This window comes from Planococcus citri, chromosome 1 (genome assembly GCF_950023065.1).
Source record: "Planococcus citri chromosome 1, ihPlaCitr1.1, whole genome shotgun sequence".
Classification (NCBI taxonomy): Eukaryota; Metazoa; Arthropoda; class Insecta; order Hemiptera; family Pseudococcidae; genus Planococcus; species Planococcus citri.
Genome location: NC_088677.1, coordinates 44,649,752 through 44,675,409, shown reverse-complemented (window position 1 = coordinate 44,675,409; position 25,658 = coordinate 44,649,752). Strand labels below are relative to the sequence as shown.

At 36.0% G+C, this 25,658-nt stretch overlaps 2 protein-coding genes across 2 annotated transcripts in view; one reads left to right on the top strand and one right to left on the bottom strand.

Annotated features, from left to right (window-relative positions):
* The window catches only part of Naa15-16 (N-alpha-acetyltransferase 15/16), an 82,631-nt gene that overhangs the window by 5,325 nt on the left and 51,648 nt on the right, over positions 1 to 25,658 (top strand). The gene's annotated exons all lie outside the window — the stretch shown is intronic.
* LOC135832191 (uncharacterized) overlaps positions 7,015 to 25,658 on the bottom strand; it is a 28,302-nt gene continuing 9,658 nt past the window's right edge. Inside the window, exon 2 of the mRNA XM_065345288.1 lies at positions 7,015 to 11,865. Coding sequence (XP_065201360.1) covers positions 7,972 to 11,865 — 3,894 coding nt within the window. The 3' untranslated portion in view covers positions 7,015 to 7,971. The remainder of the gene's footprint in view (positions 11,866 to 25,658) is intronic.

Genomic DNA, 25,658 nt, shown 5'->3' with positions numbered 1-25,658 from the left:
CGAAAAGTAGAGTATTAATTGTTAGAGAAATGTTCTCATCTTTGGTGGAATAATTGGTCGAATTTTGCGAGTATCGATCAAGATTGAGGCGTTTAGGCGAAAGGCGCCGCGCCGAGGGTAATTTAAAATAGCGGTATTGCAAACGGTACCCCGGGTAACAAATTACGAATAATTCATCAATTTCAAGATTACGTAACCGAATGTCACGTTGGTGGAAATCAGGAGATGCGACCCGATGTATGAATCCAGTCGTTACAGTGATTTTTGGGTGGAAAATCTTGAAATTTTCTATTGAAGGAATTTTTTCGAAGTACATAAATGTACATTTTGTGGAATAGGTTGCTTCTAATCAACAAATCAGAAAGCGGAAATTGTACATATTTTTACCATCTCCCTCGTTTTCCGATTTTCTTTGTATTACGTGTCGTAAGTCAGAAAAATTTGAAAGGAGAAGTCGATAATTCCAATTTTTGAAATTCTGTGTTTGCTTTTGATATAGGTGACGTAATAAATGTAATGAATCAGAATATGTGGCGATCCATTCCCACACCTATTTGAGATTTTTTTCTGTATCGCATGGTGATGTGGTTGAAGAAAGAGAGAAGGGTTGCGATAACACAAGATACACCTACAGCTTCCACGTCCTAGCATGTCGATTAAGGCTCTGTTTTGGGCAATTTGGTTGTGAAAAAAAGGTCTTCTTAGTAATCATGATAGAGTCTTACCCCCCGTCGACTGAACTAGTTCAGTAGTTCAAAATTTCAAGGTACCTACACGAAAAATGACATTTGATTTTGAGAAAACATTTGACCGCGTAATCTATAATCAATCGAAGCGGCGATCACGATCGAACTAATTCGTTTGTTGCGGGAGACCTTGTCAAATTGGTGGTCAGCTTGTCCGCTGCTGGTACACGATGACGGTGGCGCGCGGTAGTGAATCGTGTATTTTTAATTTGATCGTATTCGCGTGTACAAATTGGCCGGCACAGTGCAGCACGCTGTCTGCATTCGGGGCACGTTTTTAAATTACACTTTTTTTTCTAAAACAACTTGACAATTTTGTCGAGTTTTCAATTTTGAGCGCAGTATTTGGCCAGGTTACTCGTCTCGGTGGTATGCTACGATGGTAGGTGGTCGCGCACGATTTGCTTTATTCGATTTGGAAACCTATACGGCCCTAATGATCGGTGTAGGTCAGGACACGCTGCTGGCAGAGTTGCAGATACCTACCTACTCGGAGAGCCGCAACGCGTTTTATAAATATTGGTATGGACAAAAGTGCTTTGCCTCTGCTCACCGATGTCCTTGTATTTGTAAATGATGGTGCGGCGCGACCGACGCGACTGACTGCCGCAATATCTACGTTGCTCCGTTAACTGCTTCCAGCCTCAAAGTCATGCTTACCGTTTAGTATACAGGGTGTCTTGATAACATTTTACCTGGGTTGGATCGAGTGTAAAAGAATGAGATTTATGAAAGGAAAATTACTGGTTCCTTTGAAAGTAAAAATGTAAACTTGAGCGCAACTTCCCATGGTACGAAGTGAAAGATTTGTGTAAAAAAATGTTCAATTTCAAAACACGAAGAGCTGTAGACACTTGATGGGCATTGTTTTTTTCATTAGGTGCATGTTAAAGTACCAAATGACTTTCAGTTTCGTTAAAAATACGAAACTTTAACGATATATCAATTCACGGATGTGGTGAAGTAAGAAAACACGAGTAAGTTGTGGGAAACAGCGCGAATCTATGTTGTGGTTCAGAAAGACCTCCTCAGTCGGTGGGATTTCAAATTCAGCTTCTAGATTTGGTTTAGAAACTGATAAAACTGATTGAGGTGTCTTGGATCAAAATTGAAAGATGCGCTAATTAAAGAGCATGCAGATTGGCTCGAATAAAAAGTTTCGATTAATAGAAAATTAAGGGTTCACCTGTCTGAAAGTCATGCGTTTTCCACCATTTATGGGAGGGAAAAATTACATTTTAAAAAATTTTTAATTTGAAAAATTCGCACCAGTTTTCCAGTTTTGTACAATCTCTTGAAGATTTTGAGATTTGAATATATTCACTTGCGATTTTTATAGATTTTCTAATGAACTTTTGAATGTGTGCGGAAGCGTTTTCGATTGCAGGACTATATAGATTTTTCTCGATTATTTTTTTCGATGATTATTTCCATCTTGATGATTTTTTTGGCCATTTTGAGCGAGTATCTGGACAACTTTTTTCAAGATTTATGGTGGCTTTTTGTGTAATGAATCCTAATGATTTTTAGATATTTTTTGATTTTAGATTGATTGTTGTGGTTTTTCTAAAGATTCGTTCATTTTGAAGGGATTTCATCACAATTTTGAAATCACGATTCAATTTTTGACGAATTTTTAAACTAGGAAATACGTATTTATTGCCATTAAAAAGACGTAAATTTGAAAGCTGAAAAATTCTACTGAACATCCTTACCCACGCGTTCATCGAAACTTTTTCGTTAGTTGTTATCATGAGCACCATCATGCTCCTCTAGCTTATCGAGTGGAACTGGGACACCTTGTATGGGAGCACACGACGTACGACTCGCCTCGCGCCGTCCAACCGATTATCAGCGTACAGGAAACTTTATTAGAAAAGGAAAGGAAAAAAGTGCTCTAGTTTTGAAGTTTAAAAAAAAACCAGTTAATGAAATTATTTGTGCGCGATTAGCGAGTGAACCGGCCTCGGGCGAAATGTTACACACGATCTTTTTATTCTTAAATCGGGCGCGCCTGCGCTGGATTTGTTTGAATAAATTTCTTCGCAAGCTCGCCGGCCAATAATGTACTCCTGTTTTCTTATTTATTTGTCGTTACACTCGAAGTATATACGTATGCGTATTTGAGGTGTATACAGTAGCGGCGATGTTGTCTCATTTTTTTTTCTCATTCCATCGCAATAGTCGTGTACGCGGGTGCGAGATTTGTTCTTCTGATAGAATAAAAGTATTCTTAATGTGTACGACGAAGGGTTAAGAGAGAATTTGATTGATCGTATTACTGTGTAGTTGATGCTCGTGTGGCCTATCCTATGTGTGATTCGAATGAGGGATGTAGGTGTATCTGTTTCTGTACACCGTGGACTTTCTTAAGCATACGTTTACGTACGAGGCTCATATGTATGTTGTGAAATTGCAAATAGATCTGGATTCGCGGGGACCTTTTTTGGATTGCGCCGCGCCGATTCAACTCACGCGAGAGAAAGATTTCTGAATTGTATGGAGTAAATGAAAGTTGTAAACGATACCGTGGTGTGGTATTTAAATAAAAGTTGAGTATGGTAATTATCATTTTTTATCTGTCTCTAAAAGCGGTACGGTTATTTTGAAATGTTGCTATTATCAATTGGTAATTAGTTTTCAGGATGTGTTCTCTTTTATGTAGGTAGTATGAGTGTGTTGAAATCCAAACGTAATTGTAAAAAGCTATACGTGGTTTAGAAAGATCAGCTCACAAATCTTTATCGGGGGTGTGTTTGTGGAAGATCTATTTACCAAGTAAATTGCTATGTAGGTACTTATCGTATACCTATGTCCTCGTAAAAACGATAATTTTTACCGGACGCGTGAATAATTCTCTACGAAAAGTGTGAATTTCACGATGATATCATCAACCTAAATTTTAACTTAGTACGTGGTGTAATTTTCTCCTCGCCTGCCTATGACTATACGGGTGACGCGTAATTGTTTCAATTTTTATCGACTAATGAGAGTACTTGTTATACATTGTTTATCTACGGCGGTTATACATAGTTAATACGTACACATCTGCGAAATTCTCAGATGGCTAATTTCTTCATTTCGATGAAAATAATAAGACATTGGATTAGAAAAGAATAATTTGTTGAGGCTTTTTCGTTTTCGTTTTCTTCGGACAGTTTTCATTGTTGTGGCTGGAAATTCTCACGTATTTTCGAATGCCCTAGAAATCGTTCTGTGTGTCTGTAATGTGTAATTTTTTCGGTTTTTGTACGTGAGATGAGTAGGAGGAGATTTGAAGCTAAAAATAAGTGTATTAACGGGAGAGATAACGAGATTCGAAATTCATTTTTCATTGTTGGAAATGATGAAGAATATCTTGGAAATAAACCTTTGAGTTGAGTCCGAAAAATATGCAGAACTGAAAAGAAGATTCCTTCAAAAATGTTTGAGAAAACAACATCTTGAAACCCCCTTCAGGTCTTTAAAAATAAGAACTCGAGGAAACGTATTTCTTGATCTTAAAATTTTGGTAGATAATTATAGGTACATACCTATACGTACTTACTTGTACGTGCCTAGGCTATTCAATTTAGTGATATCTTTTTGGTACATATATTATATTGAAAAAGAAATGTCTACTTAGATCTTTATTAACACTGGGAACGGGCCCAATTTTTTCAATAGAGTTGAAAATTGAAACAAAGTATATACGTATCTAATAGTTTTTTAAAATTTTTATCAAAAGGAATCTGTATTTTTTTTTGTCCTACGGTGAATTTTGCAAAACTTCGGCCAATAAAACACATCGTTTCGAACTGTTGGATAATTAGTTCATTTTTTGCGGTTATGAGTTGGCAGGATGATCTGAACTTGACTATACCTAGAACCCACCATTTTCTAGTACATACACAACTACTCGTATTGAAATGATAAGGAAAATTTTTAATCAGATTTTAAAGTAGCATCTACTCCTGCTTTTCTCTTACTTTATCGCCCTTTTTAGATATAGCTTTTTTTACAATTACTTGTATAATGTAGATGTACCTGTAACTAGAAAAAAAATGAGAATTTGTTTTTGAGATTTTGTATATTCAACTTGATCTAGTGTCATTGTCCTTGAAGAGTTATCTAATCCCTCCCTCGCCTTTCCCTACTAGCGCCCTCATACATTGAAATAATTATGTTTAAGCTGATGATGGTAAGACAACTGAATGAAATAGGTAGGTCTAGGTACTTACTTGTTAGGAAATGTTCAAATATTTCATGACTTTCGTTGTTGGAAATCGATAATTTCAGTGTTTACGAGTACAGCTACATGGGAGGAAATGAAGAGTCTGGTCTCTCTAACATTTTGTATATTGAACATTTCTTACGAATTTTTTTCTGAAATTTAATTTTGATACGTATTAAGAATATTTTTATCGGAAGCAAAAATGAAACTGCGACGGTTTTACCCCAATGCATGATTGCAGTGGAATGAGAAATAGCTATAAAAATGCTCAACTAGTGCATACAATAATTTAATAATTATTCGCGTTACAAAGCGCAACCATGAACCATGTCATTTCCTGTGATGACAATAGTCAATACCTTGCAGTTGTGTTTTCGTCTTTTTGTAAAACAAACGAAAGTTATTCAATAAATTATAAATTTATTTACAGAAAGAAAGAAAAAAATAGGAAAACGTTACATTATTACAGAATCTTAAAAAATAATTTTAAAAAAAGTCTTCGAATATGCTTACTACGTAATTTGTAAACGGAGAAAATCGAAATTTTCTATTGCGAATTACGTATCCCTAGATATTTTTTATCATAATTTACTCGTAGGTATCGTAAGTATTCTCACCAATTTTTTTTCACGAGTTATTAAGCATACACACTATGGAAAGTTTTTCATATTATCAAGTTAGTTATAAAATGAAAATGAAAATATCTTTATTTGATTTTTCCTCGCACTAAAATATAATTTCATTTAAAATCTTCAAAGAACTGAATGAATGATTTTAAAAAAATTTTCGTCACTAAAATTCAAATAATTATTTGAATCGTAAAATGTCCAATTTTTTATACAGGGTGTTTCGTAGGTGACCTACCTCCCTCCACCAGGTAAGTAGGCAACATATACTGAGCACAACTACGTATGTTTGCCGACCTTTTGAATTGAAGGGGCAAACTGATGCTCGATTGAAAAATTTTTTTTTTCAATGTTGGTTGGAAACTTTAACCTGCATTGAGTCGAGAACCATGATAGGTAGAGACTTGCACTTTGCGCCATTAAATAGCAAATTTTATCTAGAATTTTTCTATGTGGATGACCATTATCGTAGTTGATCAGGGAGGGTCATGCAAAACAGAATATCCGTAAAAACGTGTTCAAAAATTGATGATTTTTACCATTTTTCTAGAATTTCTCAAAAACTTTTCCTCTTCACATATCATTTTTATTATTGTTTCTTAAAGAAAAAAGTTTGATCTTTTTAATGGCGCTACGCGCATCTCCCTATCTTGATTAGTTAAAAAGTGCCAAGAGTTTGAATTATGGAAAACGAGAGCAAAAAAATACAAAAAAATTTGTTTTTAATATTTGTTGCAAACTTTAAGGCATTGAAAAGATTGGGGTTTTCTCTCGGAGAATAAATAATAATAATTAGGTATAAGAACGAAAAGTTTTTGAGAAATTCTAGAAAAATGGTAAAAATCATCAATTTTTGAAAACGTTTTTCCGGATATTTTGTTTTGCATGACCCTTCCTGATCAACTACCATAGTGATCCGCCACATGGAAAAATTCTTGACAAAATTTGCTATTCAATGGCACAAAGTGCAAGTCTCTACCTATCATGGTTCTCTACTCACAGCAGGTTAAAGTTTCCAACCAACATTGAAAACAAATTTTTTTGTATTTTTTCTGCTCTCGTTTTCCATAATTCAAACTCTTGTCACTTTTTAACCAATCAAGATAGGGAGATGCGCGTAGCGCCATTAAAAAGATCAAACTTTTTTCTTTAAGAAACAATAATAAAAATGATATGTGAAGAGGAAAAGTTTTTGAGAAATTCTAGAAAAATGGTAAAAATCATCAATTTTTGAACACGTTTTTACGGATATTCTGTTTTGCATGACCCTCCCTGATCAACTACGATAATGGTCATCCGCATAGAAAAATTCTAGATAAATTTTCTATTTGATGGCGCAAAGTGCAAGTCTCTACCTATCATGGTTCTCGACTCAATGCAGGTTAAAGTTTCCAACCAACATTGAAAAAAAAAATTTTTCAATCGAGCATCAGTTTGCCCCTTCAATTCAAAAGGTCGGCAAACATACGTAGTTGTGCTCAGCATATGTTGTCTACTTACCTGGTGGAAGGAGGTAGGTCACCTACAAAACACCCTGTACTATATGTAGTGTTGATGAACAAAACCGGAACTAATTTCAAATTTGTAACGATTGGTATGATTTGGATTGTTTTACGCTAAGCGATTCATCAGGATGTTTTCACGATATTTTAGGTTAGGTACTGCTTTAAGCGTATATGTATTTAGTGCAGACTTGGAAAGTGAACGAGAATACGAATATTTTGCGATTACCTGTTTGTAACTTCATTTTCAGGAACTACATAGTAGATGGATAGTACATAGATGCATCTTCCGTCAAAGTTCTAATAATCGTAGGCAGGCTTAATAGATACATCCACTGTACATGCATGATAAGAATTAAGAAATATATCAAATCAATGGTAATTTTTTTCTTTTGATTTTGAAAAAAAATCCAATCGAATAATAATCGTTAGAAAAATAAATACCTCTGCGATAAGTGGAGTCCTCAATGTAGGTACATGCATAAATTTATGTAATTATAATAAAATTGAAAAACGAAAAAAAAAACACAAAAATTTTCAAAATAGTTCATCAACGACTCCACTTATACAAAATAAACACGAAAAAAAAAAAAAGAAAATAAATTAAACTGAGTAATAACAAAATTGTGTAAATTAATAGCTTAACATAAGTATTTTTAATAAAAAAAGAAAAAAGAAACGTAATTAAATATTATGATCACAATTGGAGACATTGTACCTATTGATAAAAATACTTGTCGCCAAATATTTTAAAATAAATGACACATACTCGCACACGTACATTACAAACACATACATATAAATAAAATATAGGAAACAATATATACAAGAGAAAAAAGAAGGGCTAAGGGGGACAGGGGCAAAACTATATTTTTACATTTTATTTACCGGCTCTTGACGGTTGTATTTTCGATACTTTGATCTTTTCGCGGTTTTCTTTTGAAATAGCCGCCAGGTTTTTCAACGTCCGACTGAAAATTATAACTTTCGTTTTCGAGTTGTGTTAAATGCGTTTCTTGAGGCGTGAGAAAATAAAAGTGACCGTGCTCCACTGCGGGGTATTTGTACGAGACAGCGTTATTGGTGTTGGTAGCACCGGCAGCAGCAGCAGCGGCGGCATTGTTCGAGGTAGTTTTTTCGTTGTCGTTGGTGTCTATATATTCAGCTTCCGGATTAATGGTAAGCTGCTCTTTATTTTGGTAGTTGACTAGGATATCGTTATGTAAAGAGATTGATTTAGGTTTTTGAGACGATTGGTCACCAATTGGGTAACTTTCGTCTTCTTTCTCGCGAAGCTTTTGAGTCGATGAGGGAGAATCAATGTACTCAGCGTTTGGATTAATGGGCAACTTGGAACCTTGATAATTAACTAAGATGTCGCTTTCGAGCGATATCGGAGTCGAACTTTGGGTTAGCTCGGTATTTTGATAGGGTTGTTGGTAATCGAAATTTTCGTAAGGGTCTTTATCGTTATTGGTTTCGTGTTGTTCTTGTTGTTGCTGTTGTCGTTGATCATCGATTAAAAGATATCTATATCGATTAGTAGAGCTGCTGGGAATGACTTGTTTGGGTTTGAACCTGTCCAAGTATTTGGGCGAATTCATTAGATTTTTCAAACGTTCATTGACATCTGGTGGTAGATCTTCGACGACAATAGGACGTATATGTTGCTTTGAAAGTTTAGGCGTTATGTACTCGGCGTCCGGATCTTGAGCCAGAGGAGTTACGTAATTGACTAATGTATCACCTTCGAGCGATATGGGTAATTTTTGAGATTCTGCCGGTGCGCCGACGTTGGTTTGATGGGAGGTCGTCGATGCGACAGCGGCGGCGGTGGAGGTACTGCTAACGCTGTTCGGATGTTGATAACGCGATTTTACGGTCGTGTATTCGGGTGTGTAAGGCACAGTGGAGGTGTAGTAATTTAGACCGTAGTTGTTGGGCCTGTTTAGATAATTAGATGTAATAGGTTGACTAGCTTGCGTACTTGGCTTCGAGTACTTAACGGTGCTCTGACGATCGCGATCGCGACCACGATCTCGATCCCGATCCCGATCGTGATTCCATCGAGTTGTCGTAGTCGACGACGCCGTTTGTATTGGTATCGGCGTCGTCGAATCGACGTTTCTGATTTTTTGGCCAAATATAGTGAAGTATTTCTTGGTATTTTCGTCGATAAGGTCTTCCTCTTCTTTGGTGAAGAACGCGTAGTAAGGATTGTCCGTTGGGTAGCTAAGTTGACTGTATTGTGTATTCGGTACCCATGGACGATCGAAAGAATCGTAATCGTTGGTTGCTTTTTGACCATGTTGAGGGAATTGGTACTGAGCACCATTTGAGGAGAATAGCGGTTTATCGCTGAATATGGAGTTGAGTAAGGGTGCGATTGTCGTCTGAATTGGTTTCGAGTAGTCGATAGGGTTGTAGATCGGTTGATATGGCTGTTGAGGATAATATGGATTGTAGTTGAAATGCGAAGGATACGGATCCTGGTATGGTTGCGGAGTTGATTGAGCTAGCTGATTGGTGGGTCCGCTGTAGTCAGATGCTACGTAGCTGTACTCGAATATAGGTCGAGGTGTTGGCCTATCGTAGTTCGGTTTACCCACTGAGTATGTTGGTTTTGAGGTAGTCGTGTAATAAGCATTTTTATTGCTTTGATATGGTAAATTCATCGGTTTAATGAGATCTACAATGTTTTCCAATTCAGCTAAATAGTAGATCGGTATCATCGGCGTAATAGGTTTACGTTTTGATTCGTGATTTACTACCTGCAATTGAGGTTTTTCGGGGAGTTCGGATTTTATTGCTGCGACCGCCGCTGCGTTAGAATTAAAATCGTTGTTGTAGTTTTTGATTGGTAAAGGAGTCGTTGTGCTGAACGGTTGACTCGTGTAGCCAGTATTGGTAATGGCTGGCGTTTTAGTCTTGGGAAATTCTGGCTCTTCGTAGAAGTAATAAGTCGCCTTTATCGTATCAACTCCGGCTGTATGTCCCGGTGTATTGAATACCGAAGCAGCTGGTGGTGCTGAAGTGGATGTGTAATATTCTGTTTTTGGAGGTCTCCTGGCTGTTGGCACCAACGGAGTTACTGGTGTCGTCGAACGGAACTCTTCATCAGATGGGAACCGATCTAGATAATTGGAAAATTTGATTTTCGTTCTCTTGGTAGTTGGTTCGATTTTCGATTGATCAATGGTGACGATTTTCAACGGATTTCCTGGTCTATCGTAAGCGTAACCAGTTTTTGGTGCACGTCCTGCGTATGGAGGATCCATCATTACCAGCAAAGTATTCTGAGATGGTTTCCTCGCACCGGTGATGTAGAAAGGTTTGGGAGCCGGAATAGGTATCCAGTCATCGATCTCATCAGTACCAACTTTATTCACTTTTATATCGGAGTATGTTATTTTATCGTGTTTAGCGTCTGGGTAGGTTACCTCGTTGATGATATCGTCGTAATTGATGAAAGTAGTTTGCTCTTTGGGTTTTTCAGTTGATGGAACTGGTTTGACTTTGGGAGCCAAATCTTCGTCGTTGAATTGAGGGTAGGTGAGTTGCTTGGCTGATTTATATGGGTAGGTTGGTTTGTACAGTGGTTTGGGTCTAGTGGCGGGAAAGTTTTGGGATTTTGCAGTTTTATTGGTGAGCAGAGTAAAGAAGTCTGGAGGAGGAGGTAACACAATACCAGGCACCAACGGACCCGGAGGTACCTTAGATGAGTTGTCGACCGGATAGAAGAAATCATAAGGTGGAGGATAGTATAACGATGGATCGTCTTCGTCTATAGCATCCGTGATATTGCTACCGAGATAAGGAGGTATGAATTCTGATCCAGGAGGAGGTTTAGCCAATGAAGGAGGCTGCGCTGGTGGAAAAGATCCTGGTTTGAGTTGTGGTACTCCAGGCGGGCCGTATTGAGCGAAATTGGGGAGTTTACCGTACAAAGGTTGAGGAAAGGATTGCGTTTTATTGCCACCTATACCAGCTAACGGTGTAGACAAAGGATTGAAAAATGGTACGAAAGATAGACCAGGAGCACCGCCAACGCCATTCATTGGTTTAAGAAATTCGATAGGTCCGTTTTCGCTGAGCTGTACCGGAAACGGAGGTGGAACTTTGGGATTAACGGAAAGTTTAACGGGACGTTTAGGTGCGATGTAGTTATCGATAGGTTTCCATTGCGTTTGCATACCAGTATTGAAACCTCCACCGGCCAGCACCAACAGGTGGTTTTCCGCTAGCCAAATATCTTCTGGCTCTAGACCGCCGAGATTATTAACGCTGTCCTTGGGAACCTCCGGATTGATGTCGTAGCTTATGATGCCCGGACGTTGCGGTTTCTCAGTAAATATCTCGTGCTGTATCAGACCGTATTTCCCATCTGCTACTTGTTCGGAAAGCGTTTTGTCGTCGTCGTCGGTGTTACCTCCGCCTTTATCTTTGATGTCATTTTCGCCTCCCGAATTTTTCGGAACCAGAAGTTCCGGTTCTAATTTAACGTCGGTGATGGGTTCGATTTTCTGAGTCGATTTCAGCTTGCTCAGTACTAGCGGATTGACTCGGTCTTGATTTTGATTCTTGGATAGACTACTTCGACCTCTGGCTGGCGTGAGTTTGGTACGGTGAGGCGATATTTCGTGTGATTCGTTGGTTTTATTGTTTTGAGCTGGTGATTTTTCGTAGTTGGTGGTTATGGCACTCGCTTCGGTTAGAAATACCAGCGCCGTTAGGAACACTGTACAGTAGTAGATCATTCCTTCCGATGCTGATACCATCTACGAACAGATAAAACAAACGTTCATTTTATTAGGTTAAATTGGCTACTGGTGCATTACTCGTATTGCTGTACCATATACCTATTATTAAGGGCTACGCTTAAAAAAAAAGATTTATTAATTGTCTCATTTATTGAATTCTTTTTCTTTTCATTCTCTAGGTACGACTTAATTTTGCCGTTTCCTCGTATTTAGGAAACACGATGGAAATTGGTAAAGCGTAACTAAACGCCGAGCACGTAAAATAATGTAATATTTTCGCGATTAATAAGTGCGTAATCGCGACCGACGAACGACGACGTAAGAAAAGGAAGGAAATTAATTTATTTTTCCGCGCTACCGTTTTTTTTTTGTTCACTTCTTCGTTTTATTTATTAATTTTCACGCGAATCGTCGTCGCGGGTGTTTTATTTACGTAGTTAATTTTCTCACTTTATAAGATTCCGTACGGCGTGTACTAAGTTGATTTGTTCGTATATTAAAATTGTATGACCGTTTAATAATGCATAATGTCTCGGTTGGAGATGATCACATAGTCTCAAGAAGTTATTAAAATCGTTTTTTTACCGTTTAATTTAGTTTATTACAAATTTGAGCGCAATTATCATGCTTTTCTATGTTTTTTCTTTCTTTATTTTTTTATATCAAGTATTTTTACATTTTTCTTGTATATACCTCCAGTACAGTATGTTTCTAAAATCCTGTTAGGTATTGATAAGTTTTACTTGTAATATTGCGTGCATTTCTCATGATGAACATTGCTAATATGACGTATTGATACTAAAAATTGAATGTTGCATCGAGAAAAGTGTAATCTTGAAGATATGAAAGTTTAAATTCGACTTGATAGTGGTTTCTAGGCTGTAGGTATAAATTTCAAATTGTATCAACGTGTCTGCGTCGTGTTGCAGAACTTTGGAAAGATCATAAAAAAGGTTTTTTTTTGTTTCAATTCTACCTAGTTCAAATTCAAAATTAAAAAAGCTATGATGGATTATAAATTTGAAGGGCTGTATAGCGCCTTCAATTTTGGACGTTGCCAAAACATCAAATCTTTAAATGCGCCACAAAAAAAATTCTATCAATATTTTTTTAGCGCTCATCATTTCGATAATTCAAATTTATCATAGCGAATTGATTTTTAATATTGGACGAAAATACAGGGGGTAAAAAGTTTTGGGGACTCCTATTTTGAAGTTCTGCTATGTGACACACTCGCATTCAATCTAACTACAATTTTAAGTACCTAGGTAACTTTGAAAAATAATTCTATGTACATTTAAGGGTCAGAAATCCATTATACACTGGCGTATTATTCCATACCTATCTGTTATAGAACGCTTTATATGATGTTGAGTAGGAATTAACTAATCCACTTTGTATTTTTTTTTTTTGTTTCAGGTGAGTTCAAATTTTTGACTCTGGAATTATTTATAAAGAAATTAGACGTGCATGGTGTATGGTGTAGGTGAGTCATTTTATGGTTTTAGAAGAAACAGATTTTGAAGAGTATTTGTTTCTTAAATTGAAAATGGTTTACTATAGTTTAAGGAGAAGAGTTCAAAATTTCATACCCTTGTGTTCTCCATTCGATTTTTTTGTCGAAGTAATTAGAAACTATCTTTTTACATTTACATGGTTCATTATTTTGATTTTTTAAAAGGGAGAAAGAGGCAGCTGAAAACAAATTCTTTGAAAACTTCAAATTTTTTGCTGCGCAAAAGTTCAAATTTCGTTTTTGTGAATTGACAAACTTACTCATTTATAAAATGACGAGTTCCTTTCGACGGTCTAAAATGACTGTGATCATTTTCGTGTCAATTTTCCAGTGTGTAGGGAAAGCGGGAGGAACCCCATAATTTTCTTTCAAAGATTGATTGAGCTTTGAAGTAAATATTTTTGCGGTGTTTTGAAGACAGTGGATAAGTAATTCAATAAGTAGGTACCTCCAATTTCGGACAGGATTCCAAAAGTGAAATGGAATATTGATTGTTATCAATTTGAAAGCATTGATTTCGAATTAGCGCTCTTTTTTCAGATACCGTTTCGCCTTTCAGGTCCGAAAAATAAAAATGTGGAATGACACATCGATTTTTGCTAATTTCAAATCATTAAATTCGTTTTTTGGATTTTATTTTTCAGTTTCTCAACTCACCATTTTGAAAAAAACAAAGAGACAGTGGAGGACGCTTCAAAAGGGTTTTAATTTTTTGCGCTAATTAAATTTCAATTCAGTTGCAAACTTTTTCAAAAACCTAATTATGTTTGACGGAAGTATGATTGATCTTTTAATTCTGTTGGTAAAGAATGTTGCTCAGAATAATGCCCTCTCTTCAGTTGTCCTTTCATTTTCTCAGAAATTGCTACTTACTGACTTGATTGAGAAATTGTGAATTTGAGAGTTGAGTACTCATTTTTTTGAAACAAAACAATCAATTTTTTTGTGATTTTTTGGCGTATTCCGTGTATTGTAAGAGGCTCAAACAAAGTACATATGTATTATTAATTAATTTTGGAAATTTACATCATCAAAAATCCACACGTCGTTAAATTTTTCTATTTAGATGTCATTTTAACTACTCGTAGTTCGGACTTTTCTGTCACACTGTATAATACTCGAATATGTTTTTGTTATGTTAGTAGTTGGTACAATGGTACATGCTATTCATTATTGTTTTTTTAGACGTGTAGAAGGCGAATCTAATTATTGATTCTTCTTTTTTTTTCTGTTTATTCCATCTGCTCTGACGACATTGCGTCGTGTGAAAATTTTTTAAAACTTGTATCCTTGGAAATGTCACGGTATCCCATTTTCCACCTATACAATTCGAGGCACAGTTGGGGGAATTTTCTTTCCTTCTCTATTTTTTTTGTTTTTGTTTTTTTCTTTTTACTCCAAAAAATGAGTATAATCTGAGTTAAGTAACCAGTAAATTTACTCAGATGACAAAAATATGGGTTAGTTGAGCAATAATAATAAAACCGATAATCAGTTTGGTAAATAACTTTCGCTTTTTTACACGATCTTTGTGTAAAATTTTTCATCGGCACGAAAGAACAATTACCGAACAACTTGCAAATGGGAAAGTTTTGTCACTTTTTTGTTTTTCGCGGTGTATAAGTTATTAGGATTTATCTGTTGGTATTGATTAGTATTCCGTATATCTAGTGTATTTGAATTTGCATGTGTATTATGCTGGTAGTTGAAACGCGTTCTATCTATTATGAAAATGCATAAAAGAATTATTGTTTCAACAAAGTCGCTTGAATAATGAGCCATAGTGGTAAGCTTTTTTGATTGGGCAATATGTAGAGATATGTAGAGTAAAAGTGACTGTAAACATTTGAACACGATTACGTATCGACAGAGCGGGTGCTCGCGATTTACGAGGTTTTTTCCTAGGTATTTATCTGGGCAACGTTTGTAAATTATCGGTTCTACCTACGTTTCGACGAAGAAAAAATTCTCTCTTCGTAGCCATAAATGGGTTGAAAATGAAAATAAACCAGATTACTATAAGAGGAAGCATTTAAAAATGAATTCAAAAGTCAAGTGCACTTGGTTGACCCGCTGTGAAATGAATGCGATCGACAGCGCGACATAATCGTGAATCTGTATTGTTGAAAACAAATGGATACAAGTTGACATCTGATACTTAAAAAAGTTCATTGTGTACTCGAGTTTCAAACGATATCGTGTCTAAAGAAATTGTCAAAATTTAGCCTACTTTCAGTGTCAAGACCATATGTCGTAGGTTGTCACACCATTTAAAGATTTTCTTACTCGTAACACAAGAATCAGGATAACAATGGAATAATTTTATTTTATGTAAATGAGAAACTGGATTAGTTGCGATGAACTTTTCGAATCGACTTGACCAGAGACACATTCAATAAATTTTTCAAAAACATCGTTTTAAAAAAATTCTCAGAAAAGTCATCGCTGCGGATCGTTGACTTCATTATATCAAATCACCGAACTGGTGTCCTTTTATGTCGCCATTTCATCGGGTGAGAGAAAAAAAGGTAAAAAACTACTAAAAAAAAAAATTAAGGTGGAAAAGAGCGTGAAGACGTTGATCAATTAAATAGCTGAGTGAGAAAATAGCAGAGAAGGTTTTCGGTGTGTTACGCGATGCGATGTCCTTGAATAAGATGGATGGAGGAATAAAAGAGTAAAAATGTAGGTATGTTTAAAGGTGTAAAATATCATGTCTCGCTTCCGTGACGCGATCGATTGATGCGATACTGTCACATTAAAATCAGACCGACTGGTAATTAATATACATATTTGCTAGTGAGAAAAAAATTACGCTTTTAATTACGATGCCTTTTTAATTTTTGAGAACCACTAATTTGGCACGCGCCGTTAAACTATAAACCTCATGTATCATTGAAACCCGGAGAAAGTGATTTGTTTGACTGATACGCGTATTATGTTTGCAAATCTGGTTTTATAAAATGCTGCATAAAAGATGAGTATCTTCTCAGCGCGCGCCCTCTTCAATGATAATAACATTGTATTGTTTTTTCTTCTTCGACTTGTATACTTGGCGCGCACGACAACACGGGTGGTTGCAAAACTGGTTTTTATAATGTGAAATTACCTATTTAAAGAAGAAAAAAATTGTACATTGGCACCTGAGGGGATTCGTGGATATTTGAAAAGAGATGCATAAGGCGCCGGAAATGCTTTAAATTGAAGGGCGCCAATGCTGAACTATTGGTGAGTGAAGATTGATCCAAAAATGGAGCTTGTAGCGGCGAAAAGTGAAATTTTAATTATTTTTAGAAGCGTTGCCGTAATTTTCTGTGTTGAAAAAAACGAAGGGAGAGGGTGTCAGAATGTCTAAAACTCAGGTCCACTGTGTTGTGAAGATGAAAATATCCTTTTACTGAACCTTCTAGTGATTAGAAGGGAACTTTTACAACTTCGATTACGCTGATATATTTCCTTATTGCTAAAAAAGCATGTTACCGGTGAACTTCTGTGATACCTAACGTTAAGTTTTCGGCCGCCGAAGTTGATCGCGAGCAATTTCTAGGGTAATTTCAATTTGCTAGAGAAAAGCAAATTTCAACCCATTTCAAGAGGTCACAATATGACGTGTTTTCAAAAAATCACGAAAGATCGCGACCCCATTTCGAGTAGAACATCCTTTTTTTGTAAAAGCTCAAAAAATTTTCAGTCAAAATATTTGAATTTATTCTCGCGCAGTTTCAGCCCATTTAGATAAGTCACATAAAACACTTTTTCAAAAATCCCGAAAATCGAAATCGTGATACGTAGTTTGTGGAGAGGAGGTCTACTGTCTTTTCAGAACGTGAAAGGAAATTTCTAGTAAATTTTTACAGAAGTAGACTATTTTTGAAATTAAAAAAAAAATAAGCACCTCCATTTGCCCCAATTTACTGGATCATACGATGCAATTTTTTTATATTTAAACTAACAATGCTCTAAATTTGTTTCAAATAACTTCTCAGTCAAGCCTTGTGAATTAGGCCTCGTTTAACGTTGGATTGAAAGGGTTTGATTGGCATTAACCTTGAAGGAAAATTCCTACATATTACGTAAATGGCGTTTTGAAAAGTCAAAATATAGGTAAATCAATCGGGGGAAAAATGCATTATATGTCCAAAAACTAGTTGTTTAGGTATACAAATTTGAAGAAAATAATTATTCCAAATCCTCGTTTTTCTACTTTGAAAAGCGTAGCGTTCTGGGTAGAGGGGTTAAAACTTGGCGTATACGCATTTGAAGAATACTGTATACCGTTTAGGAGTTTCATCAATTTTCCCCCTTCGCTCTTCCTTGAACCAGCTACGTGTCATCGCTGGAACCCTTCCCTCATGACCAAGGAAATTCAAATTAGACATGTTATTCGATGACTACTACTAACGTACCTTTTGGAGTTGTCGACTTCCAATTTTTTTAAATCTATAAAATTGCAAATGAAAAAAGTCACTCGTAAAAAACAACTTGACCCTTCCTCCCTAAATCACCACCCATGTTCAGAATTATAAGTACCTTATGTTTATCTGATTGAGAGAAACCCTTTCTCAGAAATGGATCTCGGTCACCGCAAATGCAGATTCTTCAAGTAGGTGTAAGTGAAGTAAAAACGAAGTAGGCTCAATATAGTCCGTGTGTATTTAAATGACTGTAATTGTAAAAACAGCTCGCGAATAAGAACGTATATTGAAACGATTGATAAACGTGGTTTGATTCCATTTTGTACATACCTGCGTAGGAATCGTCCACGTAAAAAGTTACGTAACCGAAGAAATGATCCGGGAGCGATGTTTTTTTTTTTTCAAAAATTTCGCATTTTTTTCGTACTCATCGAGGTATTACTATAATAAATTCGAATCTCACTCGCGCCGCACCATTTAATATGGTTTATTGTGCCGGATTAGATAGACTGAAGTCACGTTTGATTCGTGCAGTTTGCGCGCTGAAGTTGTATCTAGTACCCACGCATGCATGTCTGCTTTGATTTTTGCACCGTTGTTATTTTTCACTATCATTATTATCAATGGTAGGTACTTCCCATTTTAAGGCACCACACGCTACTTGTGATATCAAATCTGTACTATCGGTTCTCCTACGCTTTAGGTTATGTTTACCTGGTACCCCGTTACTTGTCGGACTCTGTCGTTGTTGTTGTATGTGTGCTTTTTTGAACGTATTGGTAAATCTAGAGCAATGTTGCAACATACGCAGGTTTCTTCGTATATAATGAAACGCTATCCTATCAATTAAAACTTCCATGCTTAAGACAATAGCGAAAGAAAACTCTGTTTACTAGCCTCGTAATTGGTTTTATTTGTGATTACATTTTATTTCATTACGTCAGATGGTGGCGCTCGCGGTGCGGTGCACGCGTCTGAACTCTGCCTTCCGTACCCAAGTACCTAATGTCAAAATTAGACGTCGTCGTCGTGATATAGGTAGCGATAAAAAAGACATAATTTTGCGAAAGAACAAGCGATTAAATTTAACTGTATGTTAGGCTACACACTAGACTAAAAGCCCGACACACGAGGGCAAGGTCGTGTGATCGAAGGTGTGAGTGGTATTTGACTATGGCTACGTTGTGTAACGGGTTGTATTTATGCATTGTCCTATAGTGATGCAGATCGGCTCTACTAGGCTACAAAATGTAAATACGTAGGTATAATTGAGTCGAGAACTCTAGATATATATTTTCTAATGAACTGGATTATTATTATTGTTATTCGAGTGAATTTTGTTCAGCCTCAGGTAACTAGGAATGTGTTTAATGCCACACTTCGGTATTAGAAATGAATGGGTATGTTTGAAAATTGATGTGGGTTGGTTTTTCGTTCTTGGGTGATATTGAAATGGTGGAGATAGAATTTGCGCTTTAAATGATAGGACCTTGAAAAATTCTAGTTACTTAGTTGACTAATTTCCAACACGTCTAAATTAAATACTATTTTGGTTGCTGTAAGTAGATAAGGTATACGTAAAATCTTAATGCATACTACATATACACGTGTGTTTAGTTGAATATTTCGCGAGGAAGTTGTCGAAATAAGAAATTTCCTCGTCAAAGAGGGGGAGAGAGATAACCATCATGAGATGCATTGCTTACTGATCAAAGGTATAGGTATACCTGGCGCATGCATTTACAATTTTTTTACGCATACAGAAGCGATTCATTTCAAATAAACGCATATTACCTACATATAAAGATAGAAAATTTAATTCATCAATTTAAAAATGTTTTTTTGTTTTTGTTTTTTGGAGGAAGAAGGGAAGGGAAGGAGTATTTTTTGGATACCCAAAGTTGAAATTCTAAGGTGGTTTCCTCGTTTGGCTCCTTAATAGTCCATTACAGTATCTACAAAATTTTCCATCTGCCGAATTTCCAACGTATGTTTCTTATGGATCATTGATCCACGATCTCTGCAATTTTTCTGTCCAAAGCTAAACGAGTTTTGTGTTGTATTGGCGAAATATTTCGATACGTATCTGTGCATTCTGGCAAGTACATACAATCATATATGCATGTATATTCTCTTTCTCCACTGCTTCTCCTCTTCCACATCTTGTAGTAAGTCTAAGTATTAATGCCTTATACGTGTATTCCTCGTTAGCAATAAATTTGAACGAATGATAACGATACGGCGCGGCGACGCTTGCGATAAATACGTAAATATGTAGCAAGTTTGACAATAATACTATTAATTACGCAATAGATGAAAGATTTGAAAATTTAAGTCACGAATATTTAGCAGCGAATACTCAGCTGTAAAATATTTTCATTTCCATTTTGATACACTTATACATACTCTATGTGCATATATAAAATACCTATACATATAACATAATAACCGAATAAGTTTTACGTAAATTTACAAAATTCATTTAACATTCAGTTATTCCGTTGTTTGTAGTTCACGTTTCGCTCTGATTGTAATCATTACAGAATTATGATGTGTGTAGAAAAAAATATACTCCTACAAGAGGGAAATTCAACGTTATATGATATTCTTATACATATGTACGTAGACGTACAGGTAGGTATATTTGGGGAATGTAAGCACGTGTCTCTAATTGGTAGTGAATCCATAAGTATACGTATACATATGCGATGTGCTATGTAGAAAGTGCGAGCGATATTTTTAGTTTATACTTACACGTACGTGCGCTTTTTAATTAGCGACGTTATGTGTTGTAAGAAGGTTACATCGATGGATTGAAATTGATACGTTAACCTGGATCAGTGATTAGGATAGCGTGTTAAACTGCATGCCATGTGGAAAAAATTACTTCATTCGGGTATCGTTGTTTGAGATTTAGTAAGCAAAAGTGTTTCGTACGTAGAATTCGCCTTATAGCGATGGAATCTGCAGGGATTGCACTAACTACATTCATACCTACGTGAAGATAGTTATGGCGAGGGAAAAAGCAGAAGGGTTGGTAGTGGTACCTGGTAGTGATGTTATGACACGTAAATTTTGAAGTTTTGTTTTGTATGAGTTTTAGAAAGATCTTTAAAACAATTTTAACCGCATTTTACTGGTTTGAATCTTCCTGAAATATTTTGGTACCTACCTTGATCATTTATTGAACGGTCTTTATTGGTATTTTACTATGATACTTTTTTTTTTCAAATTCGTACCAATTCAAGTCTCTCATAGTCCTGATTATCCTATTTTGGTCGAAGGTTTTTCCAAAATTACCAGAGGCTTCCGATTTCTTATATTTTCCAATCAAACGCAGAAATCTTCCGTTTATTCTCCCTTTTTTCAAAATTTGAAATTTTTCATTTTTTTTCAAAAAAAATGAAAAAATTTACTTTGATGCATTGATATCTGATGCATTTTTGAAACTGGCGGAAGTATTTATTCATTATACAGGGGTAGGCGTAAGTTAGTATTCCGATTTGCACAAATAAAAATTTTTTAAAACAAAAAGTAATTTTTTTTCTGTAGTGACATAGTAAAGAACGAAACTATTACTACCAAGATGTTGGTGGGACTTCTACGAACACAACGCACTACTTACATGACCCTCTACCTACTAATTACACACAACAGGGTGTTAAAGAAAACTCATCAGTTTTCGAATGCGAATACTGACTTACGCCTACCCCTGTATTTATTTTCTGTAAAAAGAGAAAATCTTGAAATGTAAATCTGAAATTCGGTTTGTGTACACAAGTCGACCTCATCTGAGTTGATTGCGACCATCTTCGAGTTGAACTGGGGCTTCTAGCGAAAAAGCTGGCTTTCTTTCAGTACGATATTTACGTAATTTTTTAATTTTTCTAGTAATGAACTCTACTTCGGCATTTATAATGCGATCCTGGGTTTGAAATTTGGAATCAGCTGAGACAGGTGAACTGCAAATCCGAGGTGACGAGGTAAACAGTGTATTTCTTACAAATTTAAAAATTTAATATTGAAAAAAAAATCCAAAATCGCTCATTTTCGCAGATAGTTACTCAAAATTATCTTTTTGCTCTGTAGTAGATCCCCCCTCCCCCTTCCGAATCGATTTATTTTGCTGGAGGTTTTCTGAAGAGACTAGTGTCGTGTTGGAAATTCGAGTTTTTCCTGATTTCCGGTTCATCTGGTAACAGATGTGGGCTACCTGTACCTTGTGCCTATTGATGAGTTATTTCTTTTATTTTCAAAAACTCGCCGAAAATTGAAAAATCGGCTTCGACATCTAAAAGTTTGTTTCTGAGATGTAGGTGACCATATGCTGTTTTAACGAGCCCAATTCCAGCTTAATCGGAACTGACGGGTTTGCGAAGGTTCCCTTGTCAATCAAGAATTTTTCACCCCTAACCGCCCATGAACCTACATTTATGTAATATTTGTACATACGAGTATGTGTGTGTTCTTCCATCGAGTTCTTTTTACCATTTCCCTTTATGATTTTTTTCCATTCGTTTTCAGCACTAAATTCCACCAAATTCAATCTTGTGAATTGAAAAATCACTGCTGATACCTTAAATACGTCAAGATTTTCATATTTTGCTGTAAGAATTGTCACCATGATTAGGTTACTTTCTACGTGTATTGTCAGTTGTCACGTTCCTTATCAAGAAGAAATTGGGCTAAAATATGATTGGAAGAGGGTTGAAAAGTTGTTCAATGGCCAACAATTCTTAACTGATTATCGGCTATTTTGTTCGTAAATTTTCCTATCCAAACCCTACATTTCTGTGCTCAAAACTCAACTTTATCACTATCACTGCAGAAGTATATGTGGGTGCTGATTCCCCTGCATCACTCACACTCCTTCGGTTTTGACAAACTTTTCGAAACTAGTCACTGTCATTAAACGCGCGTCTTCGTCTCGATTAAGTAAAACGTAGCTGAAGAGATTTTCTTTGCTGATCATCTTAAAATAATCTCGGAGCGTGTGTATACGTTTAGTACCTCATCATGCTACACGGATAATTTATCTGATATTATACAGTGTCTGAACAAAACAAAAGAAAAAATAATTGTTCACTCGAGTCAGCATCAACGGACCGAATGATAGCATTCTTCAATAATGGAAAAGAGACGATTAAATCCGATACGAATCTGATGCGCGTTTGTACAAATGTACACAGTCTTGGAAGCGTTAAACGAGGAAGAACTCTGAAGTAGATAAAGCGAAGAAAAAACTTAGTACTCTCAACTTTCAAATTATATTCGTACGACATGTGTTGTTTGCAGAGTAGTTTGAAGTCCATAATGGTGTAAAAAATACGCGCGGAATTCCAGCACAAAAAGCCCTAGATTTTGTTGCGCGCGAGATTCTTCTTGTTATAAAGTGCTTAGAATGGAGAAAAAAGTAGAAAAATTTTTAAATTGATATAAGAGAAAGACTCCACGATATGTACACCTAGTTGCGCGACTCGAAGTGATAAATTTTTTCACGTTATAACGGCTTGCACGTGTTTGAAGAAGCTGACAAGTGTAAGATATCGTGCTATCTGGCGCAGTGTAAATGAGGTTTTGACGAGTAAGGAAGCTACATTCTGGCAAAACTTACGACCTCCGGTTACCCGATACGATGACAGGTTAATCACGACTTGAAATGAGCTGCAAATTATCCGCTCGAATGGCTTAAAAAATCATACGAATGACGGTGAATTTCCACACCCTAACATGATACCCCCGAGGAATCGGTTGGAAAGTTGCCCTTTATTTGTATATTATTCACGTTTTGCTTTTCCTCTTCCTTTTCATTTCAACTCTTTAGCGCTTATATTGTTGAAATTTAAAGAAAGTTATTAATTCGACTCTTTTATGTACGTATTATTTGAGCGGTAATATGAAAAGTAAAAATTTCAATAGGTTGATTGGCTCGAGCGGTGTAGAGTACGCGTTTTTTTTTCTTTTTTCATCGGCACATTAGGTCCATTGAAAGTGCATCTATCTTGTATAGGAAATGAATTTCTTAACAGTAGAACACGATTATTGTGACGGATGGATTAAGTAGGTATAGTTAGTATTTTTTGGACATTGCTTGGTCTATTAGTATGTGTAGGTATGAAAATGATGGTTACCGGCGATGATATATTGTTGGAATTATCGCGCCATTAAGTTACTCGCAAGTCGCCATTGCGCTACTGATATACAACAAAGTTGTTGTGCATGTAACACACGTGTATACCTAATTGCAGCGAACAATCGACCCTCGCTCACGAAATTATTACGATTCGAGTGTATGATTGAGAATTAATGACTGCTCGAAATAAGGGTAATAAAAAAATTTCATCAGTTGCGGTATTCCTTAGGCACGCTTTCAGTGTGGTCAGTTATTTGATACGATTCGTGTGATATTTTCAGCCGGCAGATAGAGAAAGTCGTGTATGCGGTTTTTTCCTGATTTTTTTCCCGTTGGAAACACGCGCATATAAGTAATACCTTAGTACGTCTACGTACTTATCTGAAGATTTTTTTTTTACAAAATAAAAAAAGGAGAAAAATCATTTAAAATGCGATTTGACGTGAATGTTAGCTTTTGAAATCAGAACGATTCTATACGGTATACATTTCGCTCTATTTTTCGACGCGCGTGCGATAAATTTTACCCAAGGAATGTAAAGTTGCATTAAGATGTATTATGCGGGTAAAGCAGGTTGACATTAGCTTCGGGGTTTGAATGAAAATTGCTAAGGTTGCATTTTTTTTATTGCGATTTATAACGTTTTTGCGGTTTTTATACCTATGATTGAACCTAGTCTACGTGTGGAAGTGGTTTGAAAAAAGTTATACACCTATTCGTTCCACAACAATACGTACGCAGAGTGGTGTTATTTGGTCGTTATTTGTATGTACATTTGGTTTTTTACCGCCTATGCTAGTATAGAGGAAGGAAATTACGATTATGTTACGTAATTTTTGACGAAAATTTGCGAACTCGAAGAAAACGTGTAAAATATAATGAAGATATGGAACACGATTCGAATAATTATCGCGATTTCCAGTTATTAGAGGCCTAATTTGAATTCTAAATGAAGTTTAGGGACTTGGGATTGTGTTCGAACGAACTTTAACGATAACGCATTTGGGTCACGAGTGGTTCAATTTGGGTAGAACCAAGGTTCTCTTGATAAAATTTTACAGAAATCACATCGTACCTACTTTGAGTAGCCATAATCTCCCTTTCATAGCTCTCTTGAGGTCATATAATTATTAATTTTCAATTCTACACAATTTCCAGTTGTGAATGATGAAAAAAATGTATGACTTGGCGACAAAATGTTTGAAAATAGAGGAAGTACATACATACGCCATACGTTCAAAATTTCTGGGGATAATGAAACCTCCTTTCGGCCCGCTTTAAGATTCTTGCAACTTTTTTTTCGAACTTATTTTTCCCTTATAAAGAAAAAAAATGTGTGCACTGTTCTCATTTTGTGGAAAACTACTTCTAAAAGTTGGTAAATTAGATAAATGAAGTGGAAGATAGGGATTGGGGTTCATTTTAACTAGAATTTTGTAAAATTTTCTCTTTTGAACATGAAATTTGACAAATTTCTTTGAAGGCGGACCGAAAAAATTGCACAAGTACAACGAACTTATGACATGACAATACCAACGTTATGGGTACATACAATAAAAGGGTGTTTTATCGAGTTGAGTGGAATTCGTGACACGGGTAATACTTACTTACTAAAAAAAAAGGAATGCTAAGATTACGATATTAATTAATGGTTATTCACGTAATAGAATTTGAATTGATGGTTATATTATAAACGTTAACGTAGGACGTAAGTGTATATGTATTCATTCATACTCGAAAGTAACAA